The following is a 26822-nucleotide window of genomic DNA, read 5'->3' on the forward strand; positions in this document are numbered from 1 at the left end:
CTCTTCTCTGGAAAACTTTGTCACAAATTATGGCATTATTTCAGTAGTAGATACAATCATTGTAAATGATGAGAAAAGCAAAATATTGAGGAAGTGTGTCTCAATTTTCTTGCACAAGTGGAAAAGAGAAGGTGCACTTTGAATATCTAGTGGCAATTTGTTCCAATGGAAGGGGGCCGAGAGAGAGACAGCACAGAAATACGATGGTTCCTCATAGGAGTGTTATGATTATTGGTGTTTGGTTGGATCCTTGGACACTGTGGCAGCTGACCACGCCCAAGGGGGGCAGTCCTGTGAGGGACCACGGTGTCAGGCTAGACTCTGGACACACAAACACAGATTGAGTCTTTATTTAAACAGTTTTGGAAACCACCAGAGGTGGCAGTAGTGAGTAGTAGATGTTGAGCCCGGATGGGCGAGTATCCCACAGGACGCTGGAACAGCGAATCCTCTGCTTGGCTGTGCTGTAGTGGAAAGAGACTGAGAGTTATGAGTACACAGTGAGAAATACACAGAGTCCCAGGTAGAAGAGGAGAAGCTCTGAGGCAGGGAAAGCAGGCCCTCGAGGAGCGAGTACCTGATCCCTTAGAGCTGGGAGACTCAGTGGTATTGTACTCACACAGCGGTTCCCCTAGACGAGAGGACTGGCACTGGAACAGAGGGCAGGCCCTCGAGGAGCGAGTACCTGGCTCCAGGGATGCAATACTGTGGAATAGATGGTAGTTGTACTCACAGATGTAAACTGTTAGTAAAGTCTTCCAAGTAGAAAGGATGGTAGATGCAGGCAGCGACTCAGGGAACATGGGCCCTCGAGGAGCGAGTACCGGTTTTCTGATAGCACCTGAAAGAAGCAGAAGAGGCCCCCGAGGAGCGGGTACCCCTTTAGCAGTAAGAGTTCCAGATAACGCTGGAGTGGCAGAGTAGCTTTGGTATGGAGAGCGAATCCCATCCGTAGTAATCCGAGTTGTTGCTAACTAGATTGTTGCTAACTAGATTGCTAACTAGATTGTTGCTAATTAGCTAGAAAAAGAGGTAGATTTAAATATCCGGGCAGCGTGACGTCATCTCAGGGGGACAGCCCTGAGGTTCGCGCCAGCGAGGAAATAAAGATGAGGGCGGTGCACGCGCGGCCTATGGTACCTTGGAGGAGCATGGCGGGAAGCAGCACTAAAGCAGGTCCGGGGACGCCAGAGAGGTCAGCAGACAGACGCAGCGGCAGCCAGTATCCGAGGTGAGCGGGAGGAGCTGCAGGAAGAGTAAGGTAGGCGGGGCGAAGCCGTTGCAGACCAACGGTCGCAACAAGGAGTAAGGGATTGGCAGAGTGTTTCTGATTTGGATGAGCAGGAAACAGAAATTAGAGAGGAAAATAAGGCAGAGTCAGATTATGAACTGCCTTATATAGTAGGCCGAGATGTTTAAACAAGATGCACTGCTCAGTGCAGAACCAATGAAGAATGGCTAGCAGAAGTAGAAACATTCATGTGGTAAGAGACAATGCAACATCTAGTTACATAACTGTAAATAATTTCGGAGAGGACTGATGGTGAAATCAGGAGGAGAGGCCACAAAGAATTTGTTAAATTTAACCTGACCATCAAGTACCATGACATTTCTTCCCAATAGATGAAGCAATGAAGAAACTTGTACACTTCTGGCATAATGGAAAGGAGGTGCATTTCTTCTCTACTAGAACAGCTATCAGGAGCTCTTTCCTTGCACAGAACTGGCCCAGGTTTGGCAGATGTGCTGGAACCCTACCAATAAATTAATTTATAATATTTCAGCACATCTGGGTGTGCTGGAGGGCCTATGCTTGAGAATGGACAGATAAGAGGGTTAGGGTTAGGGTAAGTGCTCAGCACTGGTGAAACATGCCTTAAAAGGGACAGACATTTCAATCTTTTTAGGGATGTGGGTACTCATGACAGTCCTGCCCCTGGCATTTCTACTCAGGATTATTTACTTAAAGAAGTAGTGTTAATACTGTTTGTTAAATATACAGTTTATATATCAATCAGAACAAGTAAATAAGCTAACATTAACCTTATTCTTTTTTAATTATATTTTGTTTCTAAATCAAAGAAACTGGTAATTTTCACCATATGAGATTTAACTAGTAAAGGTGTTGCTTTTTTATCAATAACCTATATCATTCCCAATCTGGTGCACCTAAAAATAATGAATACAGCAAAAAATAGCAAAAGAGCAAACTCAAGAGAAGAGAGAGGCTATAATTAAAAGGAAATGAAAATATAAAATATAACAGATTCATTTTCATTTTATATTTGGTTCTATTTTTGTATAAAGATACCTAAGGTTTAATTGTGCGCTGTATATGATGCCTGCTGTTAGTTTATTTTTTATGATGGCAATGTCTGGATGCAAACTTTAGAAGTCATTTTCATACAGGATTCAACCCATAATCTCTCTAGAATCATCTATGCTCACATGAGATTCACATCACATGAGATGAAACTAACAAACCGTCTCAAGAGATGTGTGGCTGATTTTGTTGGGTTAACACATTCTCAGATTCTGTTTCTTTACATTTCGGTTTCTATTTGTTTTTAAAGATGCCTTCAGTTTAATTGTACACAGGATGTAAAGCCTACTTTGCAGAAAAATATGGCTGTTATTATCCCACCCTTCCTGTTCCACCCCCATCCACGCCAATGCCTGTTTTTATTTTTTTTTTAGGAAGAACTCTGATTATTTAGCTTTACTTAGAGTGTTTCCAATTCTGTAATTAACATCTCTTATTTATCTTGTTTGTGAGTCTTGATTAGACTGTAAGCTCTAGAGAGCAAGGACTATTGCTTATGTGTATTTGTTCATCACTTTATACATCTGTTATTACTGTATAAATGAATAGTAGAATGGTTTTAGACAAAGAAAAAAACTAGATATATCACAGATGAAGAAACAGAGTCAATAACAAAAATATCCAGAGAATTGTAGTAGTAAATTAAATGTTAATTAAATCACAACCTGTACAGATTTTATATATTATTGTGGTAGTTTACAAATGGTATTTCCCACTTTGTGCAGTTTGAAAAGAGGACCTCTGTCTACCACAATAATATATACAACCCAAGCAGCATATCAATTCTTCTGCTGAGTTAACAACTTGATTCACATTTATCACCTTGCTACTTACATGAAGATCCCGGCTGATAAGCCCCAGCATTGCATCTATACATATGAGGGTCCCTGAGCGTCCAATGCCTGCACTGCAGTGAGTGATGATGGGGCCTGATTTGTAGATGTGTCTCATGTAGGAAATAAAGGTGAGCAACTGATTTGGTTGGCTAGGTGTGTCATGATCTGGCCAGGCAGTGAAATTCAGATGTGAAATATGTCGCACTTCACCTGTCTAAAAGTATAAAATACACAGAACAAATACAGGAAATAAAGCAAACATAATCATTTACTTTTTATAACATTAATTATAAATGCATTACATGCAGAGCTCTGTGAGAAAGTAGTCCAGTTATTTCCACATTATGTACATGCATCAATCACATTTTGCCTTGGGCTATTACTAAGAATAAAAACATGCTGAAAAGTAGATCTGTTCACTTGGACAATATGAACATGTATGAGTTTTACCGGTGAAAGCATCAAGCAATTCTGGGGATGGCCTTTGATGTACATACACCAAAAAACAAACTATCAGCACAAACATTATTGAGCCAAGGGGTCTGGATGGGGTTCACATGAAGAGGAAATGGTTTAGTAGGTGAGCTGTTTATGTTATCTATAAGGAATATCTGAAGGTAGCAACGATGCCAATGCACTGTAAGAAGCATAGTTGATAGAACAACATCAAAAGGGGTAAAGGAGTGAGCTGATTAATTACAGGCTCTACAGTTTTAAGTCAATAATGAGTAAATACTAGAATCTACCACTAAGAAAAAATAGTGGGTTTGGCACTGTGGCTCAGGCCACAGTGCTGCATGCTGTGAGATGGGGAATTCAGATGCAGATCCCTTATCCATCTGGGATAGCTGGGCCTCAGTGTCTTGAAGAGGTGATGCGTCCATGCCTAGAGATGCAAGGAAGGCAACAGCTAGCAATGGCCCCTGCCAACTAACGAGTGGCACTGAGGGTGGACCTTGTAAGAGGTGTTCCTTGGGCCAGCAAAGGTATTGTGTGTCATCTGGATATGTCAACTGTGGGGGAAGGGAGGTATCCATCAGAGGCTGAAGAGGTAAAGGCAATCAAGCTAAAGAGGGAATGGAGGATGTGGGGGTGCAGTATGGTTCACAGTGAGCGTAACCTATCAAAACCAACTTTTCTGAGGTCACTAGGAGGAATAAATATATCGAGCTCTCTCTCTCTCTGTATTTATAAATAAATGTTTTATATATTTTATTCCATTAGCACAGATGTTAATTGCTCACTTACTAGACACAATTCAAATCAGAAAGCTGGGCATTCAGTTACATGCCATTAAAAATAATTTTCATTCATTTTGGCTACATTTTGATTCCAACTTGGAAACCTCATCAGGATTTCAATAATATTTATTTTTTTATTTCTTTGATTTATATTCCGCTTTTTTAGGCATAACACACTGGATAGTTATACGCAGGATTTATGCGCGTAAAACTGGGTTTTACCTGCATAAATGGACTTTATGTGCGTAAATGGGTTTTTTAAATTTGCTACTTTTATGCGAGTAACACCTTGGAAAATTCATGCTATGAGGCTGAATTGTCAAAAGGTTTTAAATGCATAAATGGGTTTTGAAAAATGCTATGATATATGTTTTTACTGCGTAACTTCTCTGAAAATTATCTCCAGTATTTATTTATACCCTAGAAGATCAACATAATCCCTTTAGTCAGGTAATACTCGTGTTCTCTCACAATGCTGTCACAATGTGCATAACATCATCATGTTCCATCAACAAAGGTTTTCCTTACAGCATGCGAAGTGCAAAACTGTCAATATGACAATATAATAGCCAATAGAAATTGATGTCCCGGTTTTGAAATCACACAAAGCCAAACACAGGCCCTAGTGATATAGTAACATAGTAAATGACGGCAGATAAAGACCAAAATGGTCCACCTAGTGTGCCCAGCAAGTTTTTTAGGGCAATAGTAACTGCCACCCCTTGCAGGTTACACTAAGTCTTCTGTTAAGGATAGTAATAACTACTGCTCTGTGCAGGCTACCTCACGCAGAAATGTAAGTTTTAATGTAATAGAAAAGTTTCCCCATTTCTTCATTTCCATTCTCTAGCCAGCAGGGATCCTCTTTGTTTGTCCCATACCCTTTAGAATTCCATTACTTTTCTTGACTTCACTACCTCTTCCAGGAGGGCATTGCACGCACCCACCACCCTTTCCACGAAGAAAAAAGGTTCCTGACATTGTTCCTGAATCTTCTCCCTTGGAGTTTCATATCGTGACCCCTAGTTTTACAACTTCCTTTTCACTGGAAAAAATTTGATTTTTGTGCATCATTAATTCCTTTCAGGTATTTGAAAGTCTGTATCATATCTCTCTCCTCTAGGATATACTTATTAGTCCTTCAGTCTTCTCACAAAAGTCTTTCCATGCAGACCATTTTGGTCGCCTTTCTCTGGACTGCCTCTGCCCTGTCTCTATCCTTTTTGAGATGAGGTCTCCAGAACTGAACCTAGGTGAGGTCTTACCAAGGATCTGTACAGTGGTATTATCACCTCCATTTTCCAGCTGGTTATGCCTCTTTAAAATGCAGCCCAGCACCTCTGGCCTTAGCCACTGCCTTATCACATTGCTTTGCCACCTTCAGATCATCAGACACTATCACCCTGAGGTCTCTCTCCCAGTCCGTGCACATCAGTCTTTTGCCCTCCCATCTCAGACAGCTCTTTTGGATTGCGGTAGCCCAAATGCATGACTCTACACTTCTTATTACTGAATCCAAACTGCCAAACCTTTGACCACTCAACCAGCTTTCTTAAATTGCTTCTCATTATGCAAAAGGACAAACTTTACCTTTTAATCCCTCCACAATATTGCTCACTAACGGGCCGATACAGTAAAGTCCGCGGGAGAGCGGGCGAACAGGCCACTCTCCTGTGCGCACGATTCTCTATTTAAATGAGGCCCAGCGGTAGAAACACGCAAAAGGAGGCGCTAGGGACACTAGCGCGTCCCTAGCGCCTCCTTTTTGACAGGAGCGGCAGCTGTCAGCGGGTTTGACAGCCGATGCTCAATTTTGCCGGCGTCGGTTTCTCGAGCCCGCTGACAGCCACAGGCTCAGAAACCAGACGCCGGCAAAATTGAGCGTCCGGTTTTTGACCCGACAGCCGTGGGCTGACTTCAAATTTTTCTTTTTTCTTTTTTTCTTTTACTTTTTTTACCCTTCGGGACCTCCGACTTAATATCGCCATGATATTAAGTCGGAGGGTGCACAGAAAAGCAGTTTTTACTACTTTTCTGTGCACTTTCCTGGTGCCCGAAGAAATTAGCGCCTACCTTTGGGTAGGCGCTAATTTCTGAAAGCAAAACTCACTCCATAGGGCTGAATTGTCAAAAGGTTTTACTTGCATAAATGGGCTTTTGAATATTGCTACAATATATGCTACTTTTACGCATATAAGTCCTTTGAAAATTACCTCAATTTTTATTGCGCGTCATAACACTGCACAGTTTTTTTTTTCTTTCTCTATATATATACTTTTTTAAAACAAATTTTTTAATACCAATTAAAGAGAAGAAAAATCTATTTAAGCTAAACATTTTCTAAGTGCGACACACTTCAAATACTGTGATTGTAGAGATATAACACATCTCAGAGGCTGATAAACTTTGGCCTTGTGCGTCGGAATGTACCAGAAGTGTGAGTATAATTTTTTACAACTGTACACCCTGTCCTGTGTTCTTCCATATCTATATAACGACTTCTAATTTAGCAGTGATTTTATTGAAATTGCTGAATGACAAACTGTACGATATGATCTCACTTACTTGAACATCGCCTAATTCCAGCATTCTCACGATAAAACTCTCCAGCTGGTGTGTCCTCACAAGGGTAAGCTGAAGTTGGCTATCTATCATTTTAGGACTGTCAGGTGTGTCAGGCCAATAGCGCTGACATTTGATCTTTCCTCCTTCTACTTCCTGGGTCATCATGGCTATAACAGTACAGTTTTGTTCCCAAGTCATATGCCAGAAGTCAGCGACTGTCGTAGGAAGAGGTCCTTGGCAAGCAATGTAAACAAATTCATCATTGCCCACTGGAATTTTGATGAAGCTGGCATTGATGTATCCAATTTCCACTCCTAGAGGAACTCTAGTGGTATCATCTGAATTCATCCCAACAAAATAAAAGAAAAAGAAAAAACCCTACTATATATAGATAGTACATAACAACACATTAAAACTGTACTTAACATATACATGCGTAACTATTTTAACAGCAAAGGATATGCTCACTACACAATCGAGATGATGCTATGCATAAGCACAAATGGAGTGGAGAAATAGCCCAATGTTTAGAGCAGTGGGCTGTAAACCAGGGTTCAAATCCCAGTGCGGCTCCTTGTAATGTTGGGCAAATCACTTCACCCTCCATTACTTAGTGAATCAGGTACTAGGTTTTGTTCTCACTAATCCCTTAGTGAAGAAAAAGCCTTAATGAATCTGGTCCTTAGGTTGTGGTCCCTCTGGGGACAAGGAAATGCCTACAGTACCTGAAAGTAATTGCTTTGAAAAGCAGAATAAATATTTTTAAAAAATCCATGTCTTCTTTCCTCGCTAAACATGCAGATAAAATGTTAGATGCCTAGTGCTGATTTCAGGCAGCAGGTACCTAACTTATGTGTTTAAGTCTAGGCAAATGAACTGCAGTCCTAAATTTATCCTCCAGACCTAAAACGTAGGGGCCTAAGTGAAGCATTGAGCATTTGTTGAAAAATGACCCATAAGAGGGTAATTTTCAAAGGGACCACTGCCCATTAGACAGTGTATTAAATGCAGAAATGGTCTTTGATAAAATTTCTGTCCTGGATGCAGGTAACCTGATGTGTATATGTCATGTTCGTGTGTATGTTTACTCCCACTGAACCGAGAAATTCTGGGAGCGGAGTTAGGGAGGGGTTAGGATTTACTCGTATACTGTATAAAATTCTACTGTAGGTGTATACATTTCCAGGAAAATTTTGTGCATGCCAAATAACAGGTGTAGCTTTTATGCGACAGTTTTGGTAGGATAATTTTCAAAGCAAGTTTATGCACGCAAGTCAGCTTTGAAAATTGGTGTAACTTATGGGTGTACTTGCAACATAAGTTATGCAGGATGTTTGAAAATTTATTTATTTATTTTAACAGCTTTTCTAGACCGGTATTCGTGGGTACATCATATCGGTTTACATGGAACTAAATGAAATACAAAAAACAGGGAAAGGGAAGGGGGAGCAGAGGTGGAAGCAAAGAGAGGATATACATAAGAGGAGACGTATGGAATAAAAGGACATAGTACTTAACTATTGAGAGGAACAGTAAGGTGCATTATACAATATTATATGGTAAATAACATGTTTGAGGAATTATATTGGATGCAGGAGAGTGTCTAACAAACAAGTTCTAACAGAAAGATGCATGACCTTCTCTGTGTTAAAAAGATTGTCAAGGAAGCCAGGCCAAGAAATTAAGAAGTTTATGGAGTGGAGTTCCAGGAAAAGGGCAGGTGTGGAATGTGTGTGTGTGTGGAATGTGTGTGGAATGGAGAAATTACTACTTACCTGATAATTTTGTTTTCCTTAATGTAGACAGATAGACTCAGGACCAGTGGGTTATGCTCCCCTGCCAGCAAATGGAGACGGAGCAAGCTCACATCACAGTATATATAACTCTGTAGTGACCCCAGCCTGCCAGTATTCTCTTCAAAAAACAACTGTGGACAGACAAGAAATAACTTGATTAAAAACAGTCAACCATTACTGTATTCAACCAACAAGAAAAACTGAACTCAACCAAGGAAAGTATGTACCCCAATCTAGGATGAACACTTACCAGTAATCCCCTGGAATACAAAGCCCAGAGAAAGACTTCTGACACCATCATTCTGCAGCTGAGGGCAGGAAGCTGATTCATCTGTCTACACTAAGGAAAACAAAATTATCAGGCAAGTAGTAATTTCTCCTTTCCTAGCGTGTAGACAGATGGACTCAGGACCAGTGGGACATACTACAGCTTCTCCCTAACAAGGTGAGAGGCCCCCCACCGCGGTCCAGTCAACACCACACGTGCAAAAGGCTGCACTCTCTTGGGCCTGCACATCCAGATGATAAAACCTGGAAAAAGTGTGTAAGGAGGACCACGTTGCAGCTCGGTAAATGTCAACAGGGGATAACAAACTAACTTCCGCTCATGACACTGCCTGAGCCCTAGTGGAATGAGCCTTAACCTGAGTAGGCAATGGCTATATGATCGGCACATCGAATTTCTGAGCTGCAGGCCTTGTCTTGCTGGGAGCTGTTCCTTTGGGTGACTCCAAGAGCATTACAACTGCATACAGTTCCATCCTTGCTGAAGGTGGTCTCAGAATTTCATTTGAATCAGTCCATTTCCTTGTCATCCTTGGATAAGGTCAGAGATGTGGAGGAGTATCGCTAATTGATGTAAGCCCACCGTAATAGGTAGTCTGACATCACTTGGACCACTTGACCCTGCAGTCTGTGGCTGAACTGCAAGCATGCTTAATCAGGCATGCTTCCAGGCTATTGATACTCCAGAGGGACTCTTCGGCATTCCAGCGTCCTTACACCATTAGCTCCTGACAGAGAGCTCCCCAACACTGGAGACTGTCGGGCATATAGTGGTTCAACAAAAGATGCACCTGTGACATCAATTTCTGAATCTGAACTTTTGACAGGAAAACATTGGACTGACTTGTGTCGAACCGAAAACCCAGATACTCCAACGACTGAGATGGCTGAAGACTGCTCTTGGCCAGGTTCATCACCCAACTGAGCCTCTGCAAAAAGATCACCTTGCGAGTCACCAGACAACTCTCTTCCAGAAACTTTTCTTGAATCAGCCAGTCGTCCAAATATGGGTGTAATAGGATTCCATCTCTTCTCAACTCTGCCACTACCACCACTATAACTTGGAAAAGGTTTTGGGAGCAGTGGCAAGACCAAAAGGAAGCCCCCGAAGCTGATAATGGCACCCAAACACTGCAAAATGCAGAAAAGTTTGTGCTCCAAGTGGATGGGAATATGAAGGTAGGCCTCGGACAGATCCAGGGAGGTCAGAAATTCTGCCGACTGTATAGCCATTATCACGGACTGCAAGGTTTCCATGTGAAAATAAGTCACCCGCAAATGACGGTTGACTCCCTTGAGATCCAAGATGGGATGAAAGGAGCCCTTCTTCTTGGGCACAACAAAATAAATGGAATATCAGCCAATATCTTCCTGAGATATAGTAAGGAGACATCATGAACACATCCCGAGGAATACTGTGAAATTCCAGCACATATCCTTCTTGTATCACCTCCAGGACCCACTGATCCAATGTGATCTCGACCCACCTCTGATAAAAGAGAGGCATCCTCCTATCTCTTGTTCCTGAAGGCGGGCCGGCAACCCTTCATTGGGAAACTCCAGAGGATCCGCCACTAGAACCGCTCCTCTCTTGGGCTGTCTGGGAAGAAAGGACTGCTGAAAGGCCTGAGTCCTCTGAAAGGTCGATCCTCTGTAGGGACGAAAACGTTTGGAATCACTGAGACAAAAGACTCATACCAAAGAGATGTTGCAACTGCTTCTTATCCTCCGGCAACTGAGGAACCGGTGATTCACCCCACTTACTGGCCAACTCGCTCCCAAACAAGAGCAAGCCTTTAAAGGGCATTTTCATAAGATTAGCTTTGGAGGTCACGTCAGCCGATAATTTCGCAGCCAGAGTTGATGCCTGGCTGCTATCACCAAATCCACTCTTCTAGCCGAGGTGCAGACCAAATTGCAGCCCACATCTGCTAAAAAGGTGGCAGTGTGTTCCATAACTGTTCTGGAATTCACTCCAGAAACATCAAACTTCCTGAGAGAGAAGCAAACAAGATCAAGCCACTAGAGCATGCAGGAAAAAGCCTAATTGCGGGGCCTAGCCCACCCAGGCCGCTCAACCTGCCAGGCTGCCCAGTTTCCCTAACTCCAACAGGAGTGGGAACGAACATCGGAACGGTGAACTGAGCATGGAGACTGGAGGAAGTCCTGCAAAACCCCTCTACACTGTCTCTGCCTTAATTACATTCTTTTTCTTTTTTTTTTTATTAAAACTTACCTGAGCTCAGTCCTTACCGGCTGAGTACAGAGACGGTCTCCACCACGCTTGGCCTCCTGCACCCGCTGCCTTTAAGTTGTACAATCAGCTAAGACCATGCTGGAAAAAACAGCTACCGGACCAAGGCACAAATCTGAGGGACCATGGAAATCATCTCAGGAATTCTCATCTGGTATCACCGTAGTAGAGCAGGGCTTTTTTTTTTTTTTTTTAATTCTCCTTCCAAAATCTGTAGCAATCCCCATAGGGAGATGGATGTCCACCATCTGCTGGAGATGGAGAATACTGGCAGGCTGGGTTCACTGCAGGAGTATATATATATATACTGTGATGTCAGCTTACTCCATCTCCATCTGCTGGCAGGGGAGCATAACCCACTGGTCCTGAGTCCATCTGTCTACACGCTAAGAAAGTGTGTGCGTGACCTACATATTTAAAAGCTGTATATGTTCATTTTCTTTGCATAAAAATGCTTATGTGTACATTTCAAAACTTCATCCTCTGCTGAGAAACCTCTATTCTTCTACACCTTGACAGGGACGCTGTTGCAGGCACTTAACTACAAATTTTATTTTCTGAAACTAGACAAACTGATGGGGAAATTACCTTCTTCTAGGAAGGGTCATTTTAAAAGGCATTTCTATGGGTAAAGCAGTACGTTACACACAGAAATATCCTTTTATCCATCTGCCAGCTTGATATGTGGGTACAAGTATGTGCCTAAGACCCGTATGCACACACTTTTACCCACATTTGGCAGAGGCATGCTGTGGAGTGGGGTTGGGGGGTTTTCATTTACACACATACTTTTGTGTGCCAAAATCAGGAGATGTGAGCACATCTAGTATACGAACATATCCACCTGATTTTATAAGCCAATCCTATGCGCATACAAGCATTAATGTGCGAATCTCTCACATTAGGAAAACAGGGGCAGAATGTGGGTGAGGCAAGGGTGTTCCTGGGCAGGGCCCAGAGATGTGCATGCAAATACCTACACGTCTGGGCATGCGCCCAAGTACATTTGAATGCAAAGTTACTTCTGTTATGGAGGAGGTGTAAGTCTTTATAAAACTATTTCCAGGCATCTATGAAATGTTTGAGAGGTCTGGGTTAACTAAGGGGAGTGCAGGCTAAAGAATAAGGGGGGTTTGGAGGACCTAGCTCTAGACTGGGCAAACTGGTGGGCGAACTGGTGAAACTGGTCATGGGCTACATGCGCATGTGTTATAAAATTCTCTCACTTGTGCATCCCAAAGCCAACTTATACATCTGTGAATGCACAAGCTTAAAAATTAGGAGTGCACAGATGCGCGCCAGGGCTACTTTATAACATGCACGCTTAAGTGCCCACAGGATATAAAACTGCTGCGTTATCTAGCTGCAGATTAATTTACACATGTATATGTACGCCCGCACATCTGTTTGAAAGTTACTGTCCTAAAATTGGGTTTTATACGGGTAAATGCACTTTAGCCCAAATTTTAAAAGCCCGGCATGTGCAAAAACTGGGGGATACGCGCGTGGCTGGGCTGAGTGCACACAGAGTCCATTTTAAAAACAGCCCGGCCACACGTGTATCCCCCGGTATGCGCAGACATGCCGGGATCCTTGAAAGGGGCGGGCTGGGGACCGACCAGGACAGCCGCCATTAGGCCTTGTCCCTGGGAAGCGTGTGCCTGCAGCCATCTGGTGGGCGGAACTTACTTCATCTATTCAGATGAAGTTCCAAAATAATTAAAAAAAAAAAAGTAGGAAAAGGGGTTTTAGGGATCGGGGAGGAGAGGGGAAAAGAGAAGGGAGATAGGAAAGTTCCCTCCCAGTCCGCTCCTTAATTGGAGTGGACTGGGAGGGAACTGGTGTAGGCCAGACTGTGATGCCGAGCGTATTTTTTTAAACCCCCTCCCCTTACGCGCGCAAGATGTCACCCGCCCGCACTTGTGCCCACCGATATAAAAATCAGGCGCGCATGTGTGTGCGGGAATGTGCACATGTTATAAAATTGCCATGTCCATGTGTGCATGCCAGGAACCGAGTGGACATGGATGCACGCACAGATGTTTTAAAATTTACCCCTCTATGTGTGTAAGAGGGCTTTTGAAAATTGCTACAATATTATGCCATTGAATTGTCCATATGATTTACACGTGTAAGTGCACTTTACACACACAAATGGCTCTTGAAAATTGCTATGCTAGTATGTTACATTTAGACGCAAAACTCCTTGGAAAATTACCTCCTATGTATAAACATTTTCTTGGCAAAACTACCCTCATCAAATAGCAGGTGTACACGTAGTTTTGCTTGGGTAATTTTCAAAGAAAACTTATGCGTTTAACAGTTCGCAAATGTATGCAGCCTGACAGAAACTTAGCTCTATAAAATATTTTCACCCATAACTCCCATGAGCTAGAGAGTGCATTGCAACTGGTGTGGCTCCACAAACTAGTTTCAATTCAAATGGTTTATAGGTAGGAAATCTTATGGAAGGAAAGATATTTTACCAGTTGGTGGAAATTCTCTTTTTGTATAGTTTCAGAAAATATACCTTGTAACAGAATGCCTTATTGCTCATTGATGATATTTACAGGAAAGAGAGGAGGTGGATTCAAACTGTACACCACCAAACCACCTAGAAACAGCCTCAGGCCCTGTCCATTTTCTTCTCTAAGGAAAGTGTTTCTGCTGAATAATGAGAAATTATAAGCACTGAATTAATTGAGCCAAGAGAGCTAGTTAACTGATATTTAGAGTTATACAGTAGAGATGTGTATCTATTTTAAATGAATAGATAATCTAAATAAAATGGTTCATTTTCATTTTGGTTTATTATACTTGAAACAAATTAAATGTCCCAAAGAAAAACCCAATAATTTTCAATAGCTTTTTGTTTCAGAAAATAGTGTGTGCTATTAGGAAAGAGAGGACACTATTTACCAAGAAAAAAAAAATAAAGGCAGCTCTGCTACTAATTTGGTGCCCAGGCTGGGCTGAGTCAAGTCCAGTTGGGGCCTTCCCTGGCCTCTCTAATGTCCCCTTCCACTCCAGAGAAACCAGCTGAGCTGGAGCCTTCTCCAGCACTTGCCACTTCTGTGGACGTCTTGGCAGGAGAAAAGGGCAGGAGTGATTCCCACTCACTCCTGCCCTGTTGCGAGTATTTAAAAATGTCTGTATGGCCATATAAGAAAATGGTGCTGGCAGATCTTGAAACCAGCACCATTTTGATGTTACTTGATACCATTCTCAGAGCTGGATGCCATTTTTAAATATTACACGGCGGGGCAAGACCAAGTGTGGCTCAGGCCCTGGACTCTTGGCAGAAGATGGAGCATTGAAAGACAAGATGGCCGCCGCCCGTTGAACATGCTGAGGAGCTCTCTCTCCTATGATCCTACATTTCCTTCTATTTTGCCTTAAATAATGCCTCGTACAAAAAGGAAGGCTAAGATTAGGGAGAATATAATTTCCTCTCCCTAATGTGGCACATTTAAAACTAATCGGAGAAAGTTCTTTTTCAGTCAACGCACAATTAAACTCTGGAATTTGTTGCCAGAGGATGTGGTTAGTGCAGTTATTATAGCTGTGTTTAAAAAAGGATTGGATAAGTTCTTGGAGGAGAAGTCCATTACCTGCTATTAATTAAGTTGACTTAGAAAATAGCCATTGCTATTACTAGCAACAGTAACATGGGATAGACTTAGTTTTTGGGTACTTGCCAGGTTCTTATGGCCTGGATTGGCCACTGTTGGAAACAGGATGCTGTGCTTGATGGACACTTGGTCTGACCCAGTATGGCATGTTCTTATGTTCTTAATTGGAAGACCATCAGCCCCGGATTGACAGCTTCTTTGTGGTCCTGCCGACAACGCTGCTGGAATGAGCAGCCGCTGCAATGGCCGAGGCAGAGCGGACCCCGGAGGTGCTGGCTGAAGGGATATCGCTCAGTCCAGGCACACCTACCACACCATCATCACCTTTTAATACTTTGTCAGATGGATTGATGACCCAACTTGGCAAGCTTGACCAGAGGGTTGAGACACCGGGGGAAGAACATGGGTTGAGGAGCCCTGAAGGAGTAGGGGCGCTACCCTCAGTTGTGATACCCGAGAGCCCTGGCCGGGCCTTAGGTTTGACCAGTTTATAGGACCCTGCTGGAATTAGAGACAGCGTACTACCATATGGGATCAGGAGAAAGCGCCCTGAAGGTATGCTTTGTCTTTAATATACCCTTGATTAAACCTTCGGTGGTAACTATGGACTCATTGTGGACTGCTTTGTCTCTCTAGAGTCACCCATTTTGGTATTGACAAATATTACGCTGGAAGTTAAATAATGCATTCCAATTATGGAGGAGATTGTTAATTCTTTGGATAAGAAAGTTGAGCAACTAGATACTCGGTTAACAACAGTAGAGAATCTTCAGCATGACTTGGTAAAGTCAGAATTAATACATACTAAGAAGTTTGAGAACATTGAAAATGTTTTGAAAAGTTTAAATCTTCGTATACTTAATTTTTCATATGTTAAATTGATACCTCCTATAGATTTATTTAAATCATATCTGACTAAGATTCTGGGTTTTTCATCTGATAATATACCTGCAATTTCAAAAATTTACTACTTGCCTAAAGATCAACAGAATCGAGAACTTTCACCTGATCAACAATTGCCTGAGCAATCTATGAATGCGTCTGATATTTTAGAGATGTCTTTAGATACTATGGTAACAGATCGTGCTACATTATTGGTATCATTTACCTTTACCTCTGATAAAAATGCTGTATTCTTGCGAAAACGATCTGCATTGTTATAAGGCCAAAAAATTTGGATTTACCCTGATCTAGTTAGGGCCACACAGTTAAGGAGGAAAATGTTTCTGGAAATGAGAACTGAAGCTTTAACATGTGGAGCTAAATTTAGGTTGAGATACCCATGCAAATGTTTAATATATTATTCTAATGTGAAGTATGTTTTCCTTGAACCAAAACAGTTAAGAGCGTTCTTGGACGCACACTCCTGAAGAGTTCTATAGATAAGGAGTAGGTGCAAGAATTAATGTCTAGGGGTATTCACGGGTTAATTTCTTTATTTTGTTGTTGTATTTCCTGGGAAACCGCTTGATTACACTTGTCTCTGCCATATTTCCTTGATTTTTGGAGAACTCGTGTGTTTTTCTGTTTCTTAAATGAAGAGATATGATATGGTTTATTGTTACATGATAGTATCTATAATACTGTACAAGAGGATTTTTGTGATGATTGTTGAAAATGATAAAAATAAAATTAAAAAAAAAGAAGATGGAGCATTAGATAGATTTGGGGAAGCCCTGGGAAGTGGCAGTGGAAACCCAAGAAGGCCCCATTTTGATTTTATTTTTTGTTGTTATTGGTTTTTTTATGTTTATTTTGGTTCAGCAAATGAGCCAAACCAAAGTGAAACATTAAAATGAAATGAAAAATAAAAATAACTCCTTTTTCCACCCAAAATGAAAATATTTGGGTTGAACATCTCTATTATCTATGTAAGTTATCCAAATAAGTTTGGTTGTGCTACAAGACAGTCTTAAAGTCATCTGGCTAAACTTATCTGGATAATTTTGCTTTCTGTATGGGGTTCCTTACGTTTACCCAGAGACTGTTTGAAAATTACCTTTCAGATCACATTTATTCCTAATTAGGAATAAATGTGATCTGGAAGCCCTTTCAGATCACATTTATTCCTAATTAGGAATAAATGTGATCTGGAAGCCCTTTCAGATCACATTTATTCCTAATTAGGAATAAATGTGATCTGGAAGCCCCAAGAGTTTAGCAGCAATGAAAAGCACTTGTTGTGTTAAAAAAATGAAGCATGATTTGCTAGGGTAAACACAAGTAATGAGTAAGTTATTTTTATTTGAAAATTCTATTGCAGAAGCCACCCCATGGTGGAGTAAATAGTGTGTATTGGGGGGGGGGGGGGGGGGGGGGGGGGGGGGTAGAGCCCTTCAGGCATAGGAACAACCGATGCTCACTGAATTGGCCCAATCAGCCCTGATATAGGAGCAGTCAGCATTGACCTGAGTGGATTGGAAGGAGGAGCTGACATTGGTCCACATGGGCCAGGAGGAGGAGCAGGCTGCATTGGCATCAGTCAGTATGGAGGAGGAAACAGAAGCAGATGGGATGTGGTGTGGAGGAAGAAAAAGCAGAAGGTAGGATAGTTAGAGGTTGGTGGGGCTGGGCTGCGAGGAAAGAAGGGGGAAGCCCAGGGGTCAGAGTTGGTGAGGATGAGGAACGGGGGTACACTTGGGGTCAGTGGGGATAGGAGGGCAGCAGAAAGGAGGAGAGCATTGTGTTGGGGAGAGGGTTGGAGACGGTGCTGTGCTGTGGGAAGGAAGGGGGAGAGTGCTGGGGTCAGGAAGGAGGAAGGGGAAGACGTTAATAGTGCATGTGTTTGTATGTATGTGAGAGTGAGTGAACAGGGGTGGAGAGAAAGTGTGACCCTGTTATTTGCTAGCCCAAGCCACTCTAAAGGTGGGGGAGAGGACATTTGCATCCCATCTCACCAATCTGAGTGAGATTAAGGAGGCAAGAAAGTTTGCACCTCCCTACTCATTGCTTTCCCCCTAAATTAAACAATCAAACTCCACCTATGATCCACTCACAAAGTTCCTTTGGCCAAGTGTTTCGCAAATAACATGGCAATGAAGGAGGTTAACATATGGAGTAGTAGTGACAAATGTTAACCTGTTTAGCTGTGTTTAAAAAAAGATTGGATGAGTTCTTGGAGGAGAAGTCCATTACCTGCTATTAATTAAGTTGACTTAGCCACTGCTATTATTAGCAACGGTAACATGGAATAGACTTAGCTTTTGGGTACTTGCCAGGTTCTTATGGCCTGGATTGGCCACTGTTGGAAACAGGATGCTGGGCTTGATGAACCCTTGATCTGACCCAGTATGGCATGTTCTTATGTCCCTGGGCATCCAATCAGAGAAGCACCCTTTTATATGCACGAGGCAATAATATATTTTTAAAGGTATATTTGGGACTGAAGGAGAGAAATGAGGATAATAGCTGTTCTTGCATTAGAGTTAGTTAAAGACAGAGGATTAATACTGGATTAGTTAGGACTTACAGGGAAGAATATTTTTATATCTGTTCTTCTTCCTGTTCTCTTTAGTTTGCCCAATTAAACACTGGTCCAAAGGCTTCAGATCCTGAAGATTCTACAGGGAGAAATCAAAATCATATAAATACGAGTGTTAACTGCAGGGAGAAGAAAACATTTTCATGTAGCCATTGTATCAGTGAATATAAACTCATTGCAGCAATTTACCTCCCGAAACATGGCACTTCGACTTTGCAAGGCAAAATTGAAATGTCTCCATGCTTAAAGACAACATCATCAACGTAATCTCTGTGAACGAGATCCACAGATTGACCTTAATGCGCTATGCCATCAACGAAACAGTCTGCTGGACACATTGGAGGCTTCAGTAGCCATTATAGCTTGGACAATAATCAAACTGGGAAGAGAGACTGGCAGATTGGATCTAGGCTGAAAAAAAGAGCATTCTGATCTGAAACATAGTGTATTTTAGATCAGGCAGATGGCAAAGAAACATACAACTCTTACTTTGCCATTATTTTTGTAGATATAGAAGGATGGCCAGTGTCAGAGACACGGGAACTTGTGAATGACTTCGCCCATATCCAGCGTCATCCAGCACTGATCCATTTTGGCTCTGAAGTGCCAAATACTGCTGGAATTTTCAGAAAGTGAAATGTAGACTTACTTCAGAAATAAGAAGAAAGTGTTGAGGATACTGAACCGAAACCCCCAAATTAAGATTCATTCTTTGATATCACAAAGGATAAAGTTACTCTCCCAAACTAATCACTTAACTTTGATTGTACTTAATGCTGAAAAAATGATTTATAAATTTGATTATCAGGGAGGAAAATCCAGCAAGAGAGGTTTTACAAAATCTTAAATACTTGCTTCAGACATTATAACCACAGGTCCAAAACCCTCCCAAACCAACCTATTCTTCATTGCGGCAAATTAATTTTTAATATTTTTATTTTTAATAAAATTGATGAAAAACTTATCTTTAAGTATCTTGACAGCCAGTGCTAGTCTGAAGCACCAATGCTGCCGCCATTGGCCAGCGTTGTGCATTGCTCCTGCTTCAGGGCAATTATTAAATAAGGCAGATTTCTATAATCCTTCCAGCACTTGTCTTGCTCAGTGCTAAATGCTCTCTCCCTGAACATCAGAAAACGTGAAATGATTTATGATTTGAAACAAGTAATTTTCAAATAATATTTTTGGTTAGCTTTTTTCTGAGACTGCCTATATATAAGCTGCAGTTTGGCTCTTTTTGCAGTGAAGGTGGATGGACTGGATTGTTGAGAGCCATTTTCCATTTTGAGATAAGTCACTGAGTATCTGCTGTGATGAACCTTCTTGCAGAAGCCGTCTGGCAAAACATGGGCCATGTTGGAGTGTTGAAAGCATGCTTATGTTTAAAACATTCATTACCACGCTATTCTTCATTCATAATGTTTGAACTGCAATCGCCTTAAGCAGTTCTAAGAAGAATGTTTACAACCATTTTATTCATTTTGTAGCAAATGGGTCTTCATTTGATCACGTAACTGATCTACAGTAATTAACATTTTACTGTTTCACTGAAGGAATGTGAAGCCAAATTAGAAATTTTTGCTGTATAAGGGTGTCTAGTGGTTTTTATGAACATACTTTTTCACAACTTTCCTTATTGTTTTAAACACTTATGTTACTTGTTTCTATGTGATGGTTGAATTTAAAGAATATTTAGGTTGTTTTGAACTTTAAATTTTGACTTCAGGACTTTTGAACTTTTAACTTTATAGATTTTCGTCCTGTATCTTGGGACTGTATTTGCATGGCTTTATTTCTGTGTGCAGAATAGTGTGTGCCAGTGTAGCAATACAAACGCTTCAATATCATCCTGAATGATACGATGGATGTTGTAACTGGCACTCTGAAGTCCATGCCAATGCTTTCGCTCACTGTGCTGTCGAATGTAGCATAACTGTACATGTTTGTCATCTTGAGCACATTCAAAAGCAATGAGATACCTCAATACATCAAGATCTATTAAATTTACCTCAGGATAAACTGTACCCTCACAAAGCATGTTCTTCAGCGGGATAAGACCCGATCGCTACAGAGACTGCTGAAGGCAGGAATGAGCCAGTAACATCTTTCCCATCGAATGACTAATTAATGATCTAATGAAGACAGTTACTTGTTTTGAACTGCTGATAAAACAATGGTGCAGACTCGGCCAGATTAATAGCTGCACATTTCATAACTGTTCCATTTCCAAAAAGAACAAAGAGTATTGAATTTCCCTGAAACAGAAGCTATTTCTTGGTTGACAATTTTACACTTGGACATTTGAATTTTTTTTTGTGCCATACATAAGAAGAAAAAGAATGGTGTAAAATCACAGTATGAGTAGTAAAATTGTCTTGAAGTAGAGTAATATATATTTTAATAAGGACTAGTTTCCAAGATACTTATCTGGGTAAGCTGGTCTGCATGGAATTGCCTCTGGAACAGCTAAAAAGTAGGGATGTGCAATCGTTTTTTGAAGATTAGGAAATTCGTACGATATTTCCTAAATCGTCATGGATCGGGAAACCGATAAAACGATTGTACTTCCCCCAAATTTTCATAAAAAACTGTTTTTCGGCTTAGTGCGCGCTAATGGGAGTTAGCGCGCACTAACAAAAAACCGTTACTTTTTGTTAGTGCACGCCAAAGCTGAAAAATGATTTTTCATGAAAAAAAAATGCCGATCCACGGGAATACGAGATTTTCCCGCGGCTATACGAACCCGAAAGCGGAAACGATCGGGCACCCAATGCACATCTCTACTAAAATGTATTTACAGGGTTCACAGTGCGCATATTTTTAGCCGCATTCATAAAGGGTGCTCCTGTGAGCATGTGGAGGAGTAAAGAATGTGTGCAGAAATGAATTTCCAAATCTACTGTCTGCCTGCAGAAAACGAAGAATCAAAGTCCACCGGCACTTCATCACTGGGTACTCACATAAGCAAATTTTCAAAAGAAAAACTACATGCATAGTTTTTTTTGAAAACTGTTTAACAGGTTCCTAGGTACAAAAGTAAAAACATACTTTACACCTAGCCAACATAGTGAAAAACTGGTCCCAAAACGTTCCTCTTAATCGATTAAATGTTACATTTTCTTTGTTTTCACTTGTTATTCCCAAGTATAGTGGTAAGAACATTTAAAAACTGAAGATTTGAAACACATACATACAATAAATCTCCACCAAAATGTTGTCTACCTTAAAGCTGATTTCTCATGTCACATTCTTGATGACTATCAAAAAACACCACAATTTTCCCCAGTATAATCTTAAATACTCTATATTCAATTTGTTGGACCTTCATGAGTACAACTTGAAAAGGTAAACAAGCTGTGTGCCCCTTCGGTCCACTTTAACTTTATTTTATTTATATTTTTGTCATTTCATTTTTTAATTTTTTTAATTTCTTAAAAATAGTCCCAATGCATGAAGGTCCCTTCCCGGGTAGCTTATAAGCACACGTCTTCTTTCAACAATTCATCAAGAGAGCAACAAAACACTATCAAAACTTACCTTCAGTGTCCCAAATGGGACCCTACCACAGCTGGGGAGCGCAATAAGTATTTTATAAACTTTGCAACAGGAGTTTCACATTTGCTCTAAAAAATATGAGCATATGTTTCACTATGCACAAATTTGTCCAATGTAAGAAAACATAATGTACTTTCCTTTATATTTTATTAACACGCCTGTATAATTTAGGTATGTAAAAAATACACATGTATACATATTAACCTGATATTTTATAAAGCATACAAGTATACCATTTTGAAAATAATTAATTGAATGAGCATGTGGAATCACCAATTCGCCAATACCTCCACCAGTTCACCCAGTCCCTTCTCCAGTATAGCACTTCACCCTGATCTCCTATCAGTTCACCTGGACCTCCCACCCGAAAACTGCAGACAACAGACAAGTCTGATTTTGCTAATCGGGCCAATACAGTAAAATCGCGGGAGAGTGGGCGAGCGCCCGCTCTCCTGGCGCGCGCACAGGCCACTCTCCTGTGTGCGCGATACAGTATTTTAATTTATTTAAATTAGGCCTGGCGGTAAAAAGAGGCGCTAGGGACACTGGCGCATCCCTAGCGCCTCTTTTTTGACAGGAGCGGTGGCTGTCAGCGAATTTGACAGCCGATGCTCAATTTTGCCGGCGTCAGTTCTCGAGCCCGCTGACAGCCACAGGTTTGGAAACTGGATGCCGGCAAAATTGAGCGTCCGGTTTTCGACCCGTGAGCCACAGGCCTATTTCAAATTTTTTTTTTCTATTTTTTTTTTTTAACTTTTGGGACCTCAGACTTAATATTGCCATGATATTAAGTCGGAGGGTGCACAGAAAAGCAGTTTTTACTGCTTTTCTGTGCACTTTCCCGGTGCCCAAAGAAATTAGCGCCTACCTTTGGTAGGCGCTAATTTCTGAAAGTAAAATGTGCGGCTTGGCTGCACATTTTACTTTCTGTATCGCGCGGGAATACCTAATAGGGCCATCAACATGCATTTGCATGTTGCAGGCGCTATTAGGTTCAGGGGGGTTGGACGTGCGTTTTGGAGGCGCTATTACCCCTTACTGAATAAGGGGGAAAGCTAGCGCGTCCAAAACACGCGTCCAATCGCGGGTTAACAGTGTGCTCTACCGGAGCGCACTGTACTGTATCGGCCTGAAAGTGAGTTAATCAGCAGGTGCAAAAGTGTACAAATGAGTTTGGTAATGTATATGTGTATATCTTACCAATAACTTGATTAGTAACTTTGTTGCTAGAACTTCGGTATATAAAACTGTTAAATAAATAAATAAATAACAACTACTATGCACACTTTTGAACCTCTCCCTGGAATGACCCTAGCCTGACCCTTTTTCTCGTGGTAAAATGTGCGTGCGAAACCAAAAATATACGTATACCGGTACTTTCAACATTTATAAAATAGCATCTACGCGAGTACATGCTACTTACATGCATATATGCTATTGTTACACACAGAACCCTTTTGAAAATCTACTCCATAGTTATCAGAATGGGGCAGTTTATCCTTTTGGAGAGACTGGAGTTAGTACGATGCAGTTTTAGAATTATTTTCAAAATTCTAATAGGGTTTTAAAACTGTGCAAGGAGTTAAGGCTCTGTATTCAAACACATACGGCCAGATTTTAAATCTACCGCGAGCGTAAAAATCGCCACTTACGAGCATAAGTGCAGTGCCCTGACAAATGGGTGGGTGGGGTTCCAGTGGGCGGGCTGGGACAGCGCCATTCATCTCTGTCCCGGAGCCTCAGGTGTGCGCAAGTTATTTCAGGTCGGGCCCTGAAATAACTTGAAGAAAAAAAAGGTAAAAAAAAAAAAGGGGGATTTAGAAGGCGGGGAGGAGAGGGGAAGGGGGAAGGGAGATTAGGGTAGGAGGTAGGAAAGTTCCCTCCCAGTCCACTCCTAAATTTAAGCGGACTGGGAGGGAACTGGGGGAGCCCCGATCTCGTCACCATGCGAATTAGTAAAAGTTTACCCCCCCCTTGCGAGGGCCATCCGCACATACGTGCTGTGCCTGTTACAAAATCGGCATGTCCATGTGCACGTGCATGCACCTTTTAAAATCCACCCCATATTGAGAAAAAAGCAGAAGCGTTCTCCTTGGAGTATATCAGCTAACATTAACCGGGTAGCGCTGAACATCAAAGCTCACCAGATTAAATTTACTTCCCCCCAAAATGCCTTCATCACTGCCTATTTTTTCTGGGTAATTTTGCCCTGGCAATGAATTACATGGACAAAATTTAATTGGGGAACGGGAGAGGGTTTGGAATTTTTAAATCTTGATATTTCTCTGGGTAATTCCAAAAGATACCCAGACAAAGCCCTTGTACATCGACCTCTATATTTGTAAACAGGCTTTATAATGCTCACTTTTACCCTGTAAAATTAAATCTTTCCAAATAAAAAAATGAATCAGTAAAGTAGGTAAATACTATAGTACATTCAATAATGTATATGCCAATGTTTTTGATGTTGCTTCAATGAGCAGATCCGCATCTGTGCGGTTCCTAAAGGTTTAAGGGGATTTTATCTTGAGTCTACAATAAGGGAGGAGGAAAGAAACTAAGGGCCTGATTTAAAAAGCATTTACTCGAGTGAAACAGGGTTTTACTCGAGTAAATGCACTTTACTTGAGTAAGTGGGCTTTTGAAAATTGCTATAATATATGCCATTGAATTGTCCATAGGATTTACTTGTGTAAGTGCACTTTACTCCAGTAAATGGCTTTTGAAAATTGCTACAATAGTAGTTACATTTACATGTGTAACTCCTTTTGAAAATTACCCCCAAAGAATATGTTTTACCTCAATTCCTTTGCTGGAACCCCTTGCTCCAGCAGTCCATGGATCATCTGGATGACTGACTTTAAATTGGAACCTGTGTATTTGCCTGAAGGAAGAACTCTGACAAGTGGGAGAGTTGAGAGTTGCTCATTTGTTACAAATGGGGACTCTGTAAAAGACAAGAACCTCAATTTATTAGAGCACTTTGGAGTCAACAGTGATTGCTGTTAGGTTATCATTAAACAGAGAAAGGAATCTTTCAGTTCTATGCGGTTTTTCTTCTCCCCCTCCCCCTCAAGATAGCACAGGGCTGAGTGATTTAACCCTTGCCTGGTATAAGGAATCTTATATTTACAGTAAACATAGAAACATAGAAATGACGGCAGAAGACCAAGCGGCCCATCCAGTCTGTCCAGCCAGTGTGAGCTGTGTTTCATTTCTGAGAAATTCTAGACTTTCATCTGGTAAGAAAACCTGAAACTGTGTTATATCCCTCTTGCGTGTGTCCTCTTGACTTTACAGCATCTGCCGCCAACAAAGGATTTTGTGAAATTTGCTCCTGATGAAGCGATTTTGATCGCGAAACACCGGCCGTTGTCGGGTGCTATTTGGGACAGTGCGGGTTTTTTGATGCTTTTTTCAACTCAAAAACGGGATCTAGAGGATATGTAACAAGTTGCCTCTATTTAAAAACATATTTAAAAACATCTACACAACATCACGCCGCACATGACGAGAAGTCCGGACGGCAAGTGGGCTCACTGCCGTCGTCTGGCTTGCTGATGCGGTTTAAAATACAAAAACATATTCTTGTAAGAATCAGTTTCAAAATTGTTGTGGATACTAGCACTTGTAGATAAAGTTCTTATACTTTGTTTTTTTGGTTGCTTATAGTTTGTTAGACAAACAAGTGCTCCGGTTCTTTGTGTTTTGATTGGTTTTATATCCCTCTTGAACCATGAATTATCATATTTGAATCACACTAAGACATATCACCCTCTATGTGATCAAAGCAGCTTCCATAGATAAAGATAAACCTAGTACATATTCATTTAGCTGATTCAGCATAGAAATACATATAAGTAGCTATATTAGACTGGACCCTGCAAATGGGATGGCCCTTGTAATTTAGTGATTCCTACAATACAAAATTACAAATCTTGCTATTAAATATACACTTTAAGCAAGTAAGCTTGAAAATTTTTGTAATAGTTTTAATTTATTGGGCTACTACACTACTATTGAAGTATGAAAGAAAGGAAGAAGAAATATTCATACTGGCCACTCATCATTCCAACTACTAAAAAGCTCAACGACAGAAAACCAGACATTGTGGTAAATGAGAAGAATGGCAATGCTGGTAGAAGTGTCATAAGAACATAAGGAATGCTATGAGGGTCAGACCAAGGTCTACTGAGCCCAGCATCCTGTCTGAAACAGTGGCCATTCCAAATGACTAAACTGTGGAACATATGGAGAGAGAGAAGGTCCTCAAATACTTATGGATGCAATTAAAGGCTAAGAAAATGTGGCAGAAAGTTACAGAAACAGTGCCAATTGTATTGGACGCCACTGGCCTGAATAAAAATAATTCCAGGTGCACTTTAATTTCGTGCCTATACATACCAACAATGAAGCAGCTACCTCTCCAATTGATCACAATAAAATTCAAAGGAGAGAGGAGACCAAATATACTCTATATCTCCGAAAGATTTATACTATCAATTGTTAATTAATTAATTTTTTAAGGTTTTTTTTTACGATTATTACCCATCAAATGACAATATCATAGATCTTATCGCTCTTATTAAAATCTAATCTGCAGCCTCTCGCCACGCAATGGGCCGCAGGCTGTAATCAGCCTTCAGAGCTTTTTGATTGTAATCATCTATTGTCATTTGCCACTACCATTTTAAAACCCACCATATAACTTTATTAAGTTTCTTTAATTTCTTAAGAAAATTATCTCTATTATATTAACACCACCACTCTTACATAATCTTAGAACTCCCGTTCTTACACACCATCACCAAATCTCATAAGTTGAAAATTGAAAAGATAGAATACTTAGCCAGT

The 26822-nt window shown here is 41.0% G+C and overlaps 1 protein-coding gene across 1 annotated transcript in view; it reads right to left on the bottom strand.

The window, feature by feature from the left end:
- PTPN13 (protein tyrosine phosphatase non-receptor type 13) overlaps window positions 1-26822 on the bottom strand; it is a 659094-nt gene that overhangs the window by 7658 nt on the left and 624614 nt on the right. The window contains 5 exon segments of the mRNA XM_029599218.1: window positions 3158-3373; window positions 6966-7303; window positions 18402-18492; window positions 24768-24872; window positions 24875-24915. Coding sequence (XP_029455078.1) covers window positions 3158-3373; window positions 6966-7303; window positions 18402-18492; window positions 24768-24872; window positions 24875-24915 — 791 coding nt within the window.

The sequence above is a fragment of the Rhinatrema bivittatum genome, chromosome 1, assembly GCF_901001135.1.
Source record: "Rhinatrema bivittatum chromosome 1, aRhiBiv1.1, whole genome shotgun sequence".
Taxonomy (NCBI): Eukaryota; Metazoa; Chordata; class Amphibia; order Gymnophiona; family Rhinatrematidae; genus Rhinatrema; species Rhinatrema bivittatum.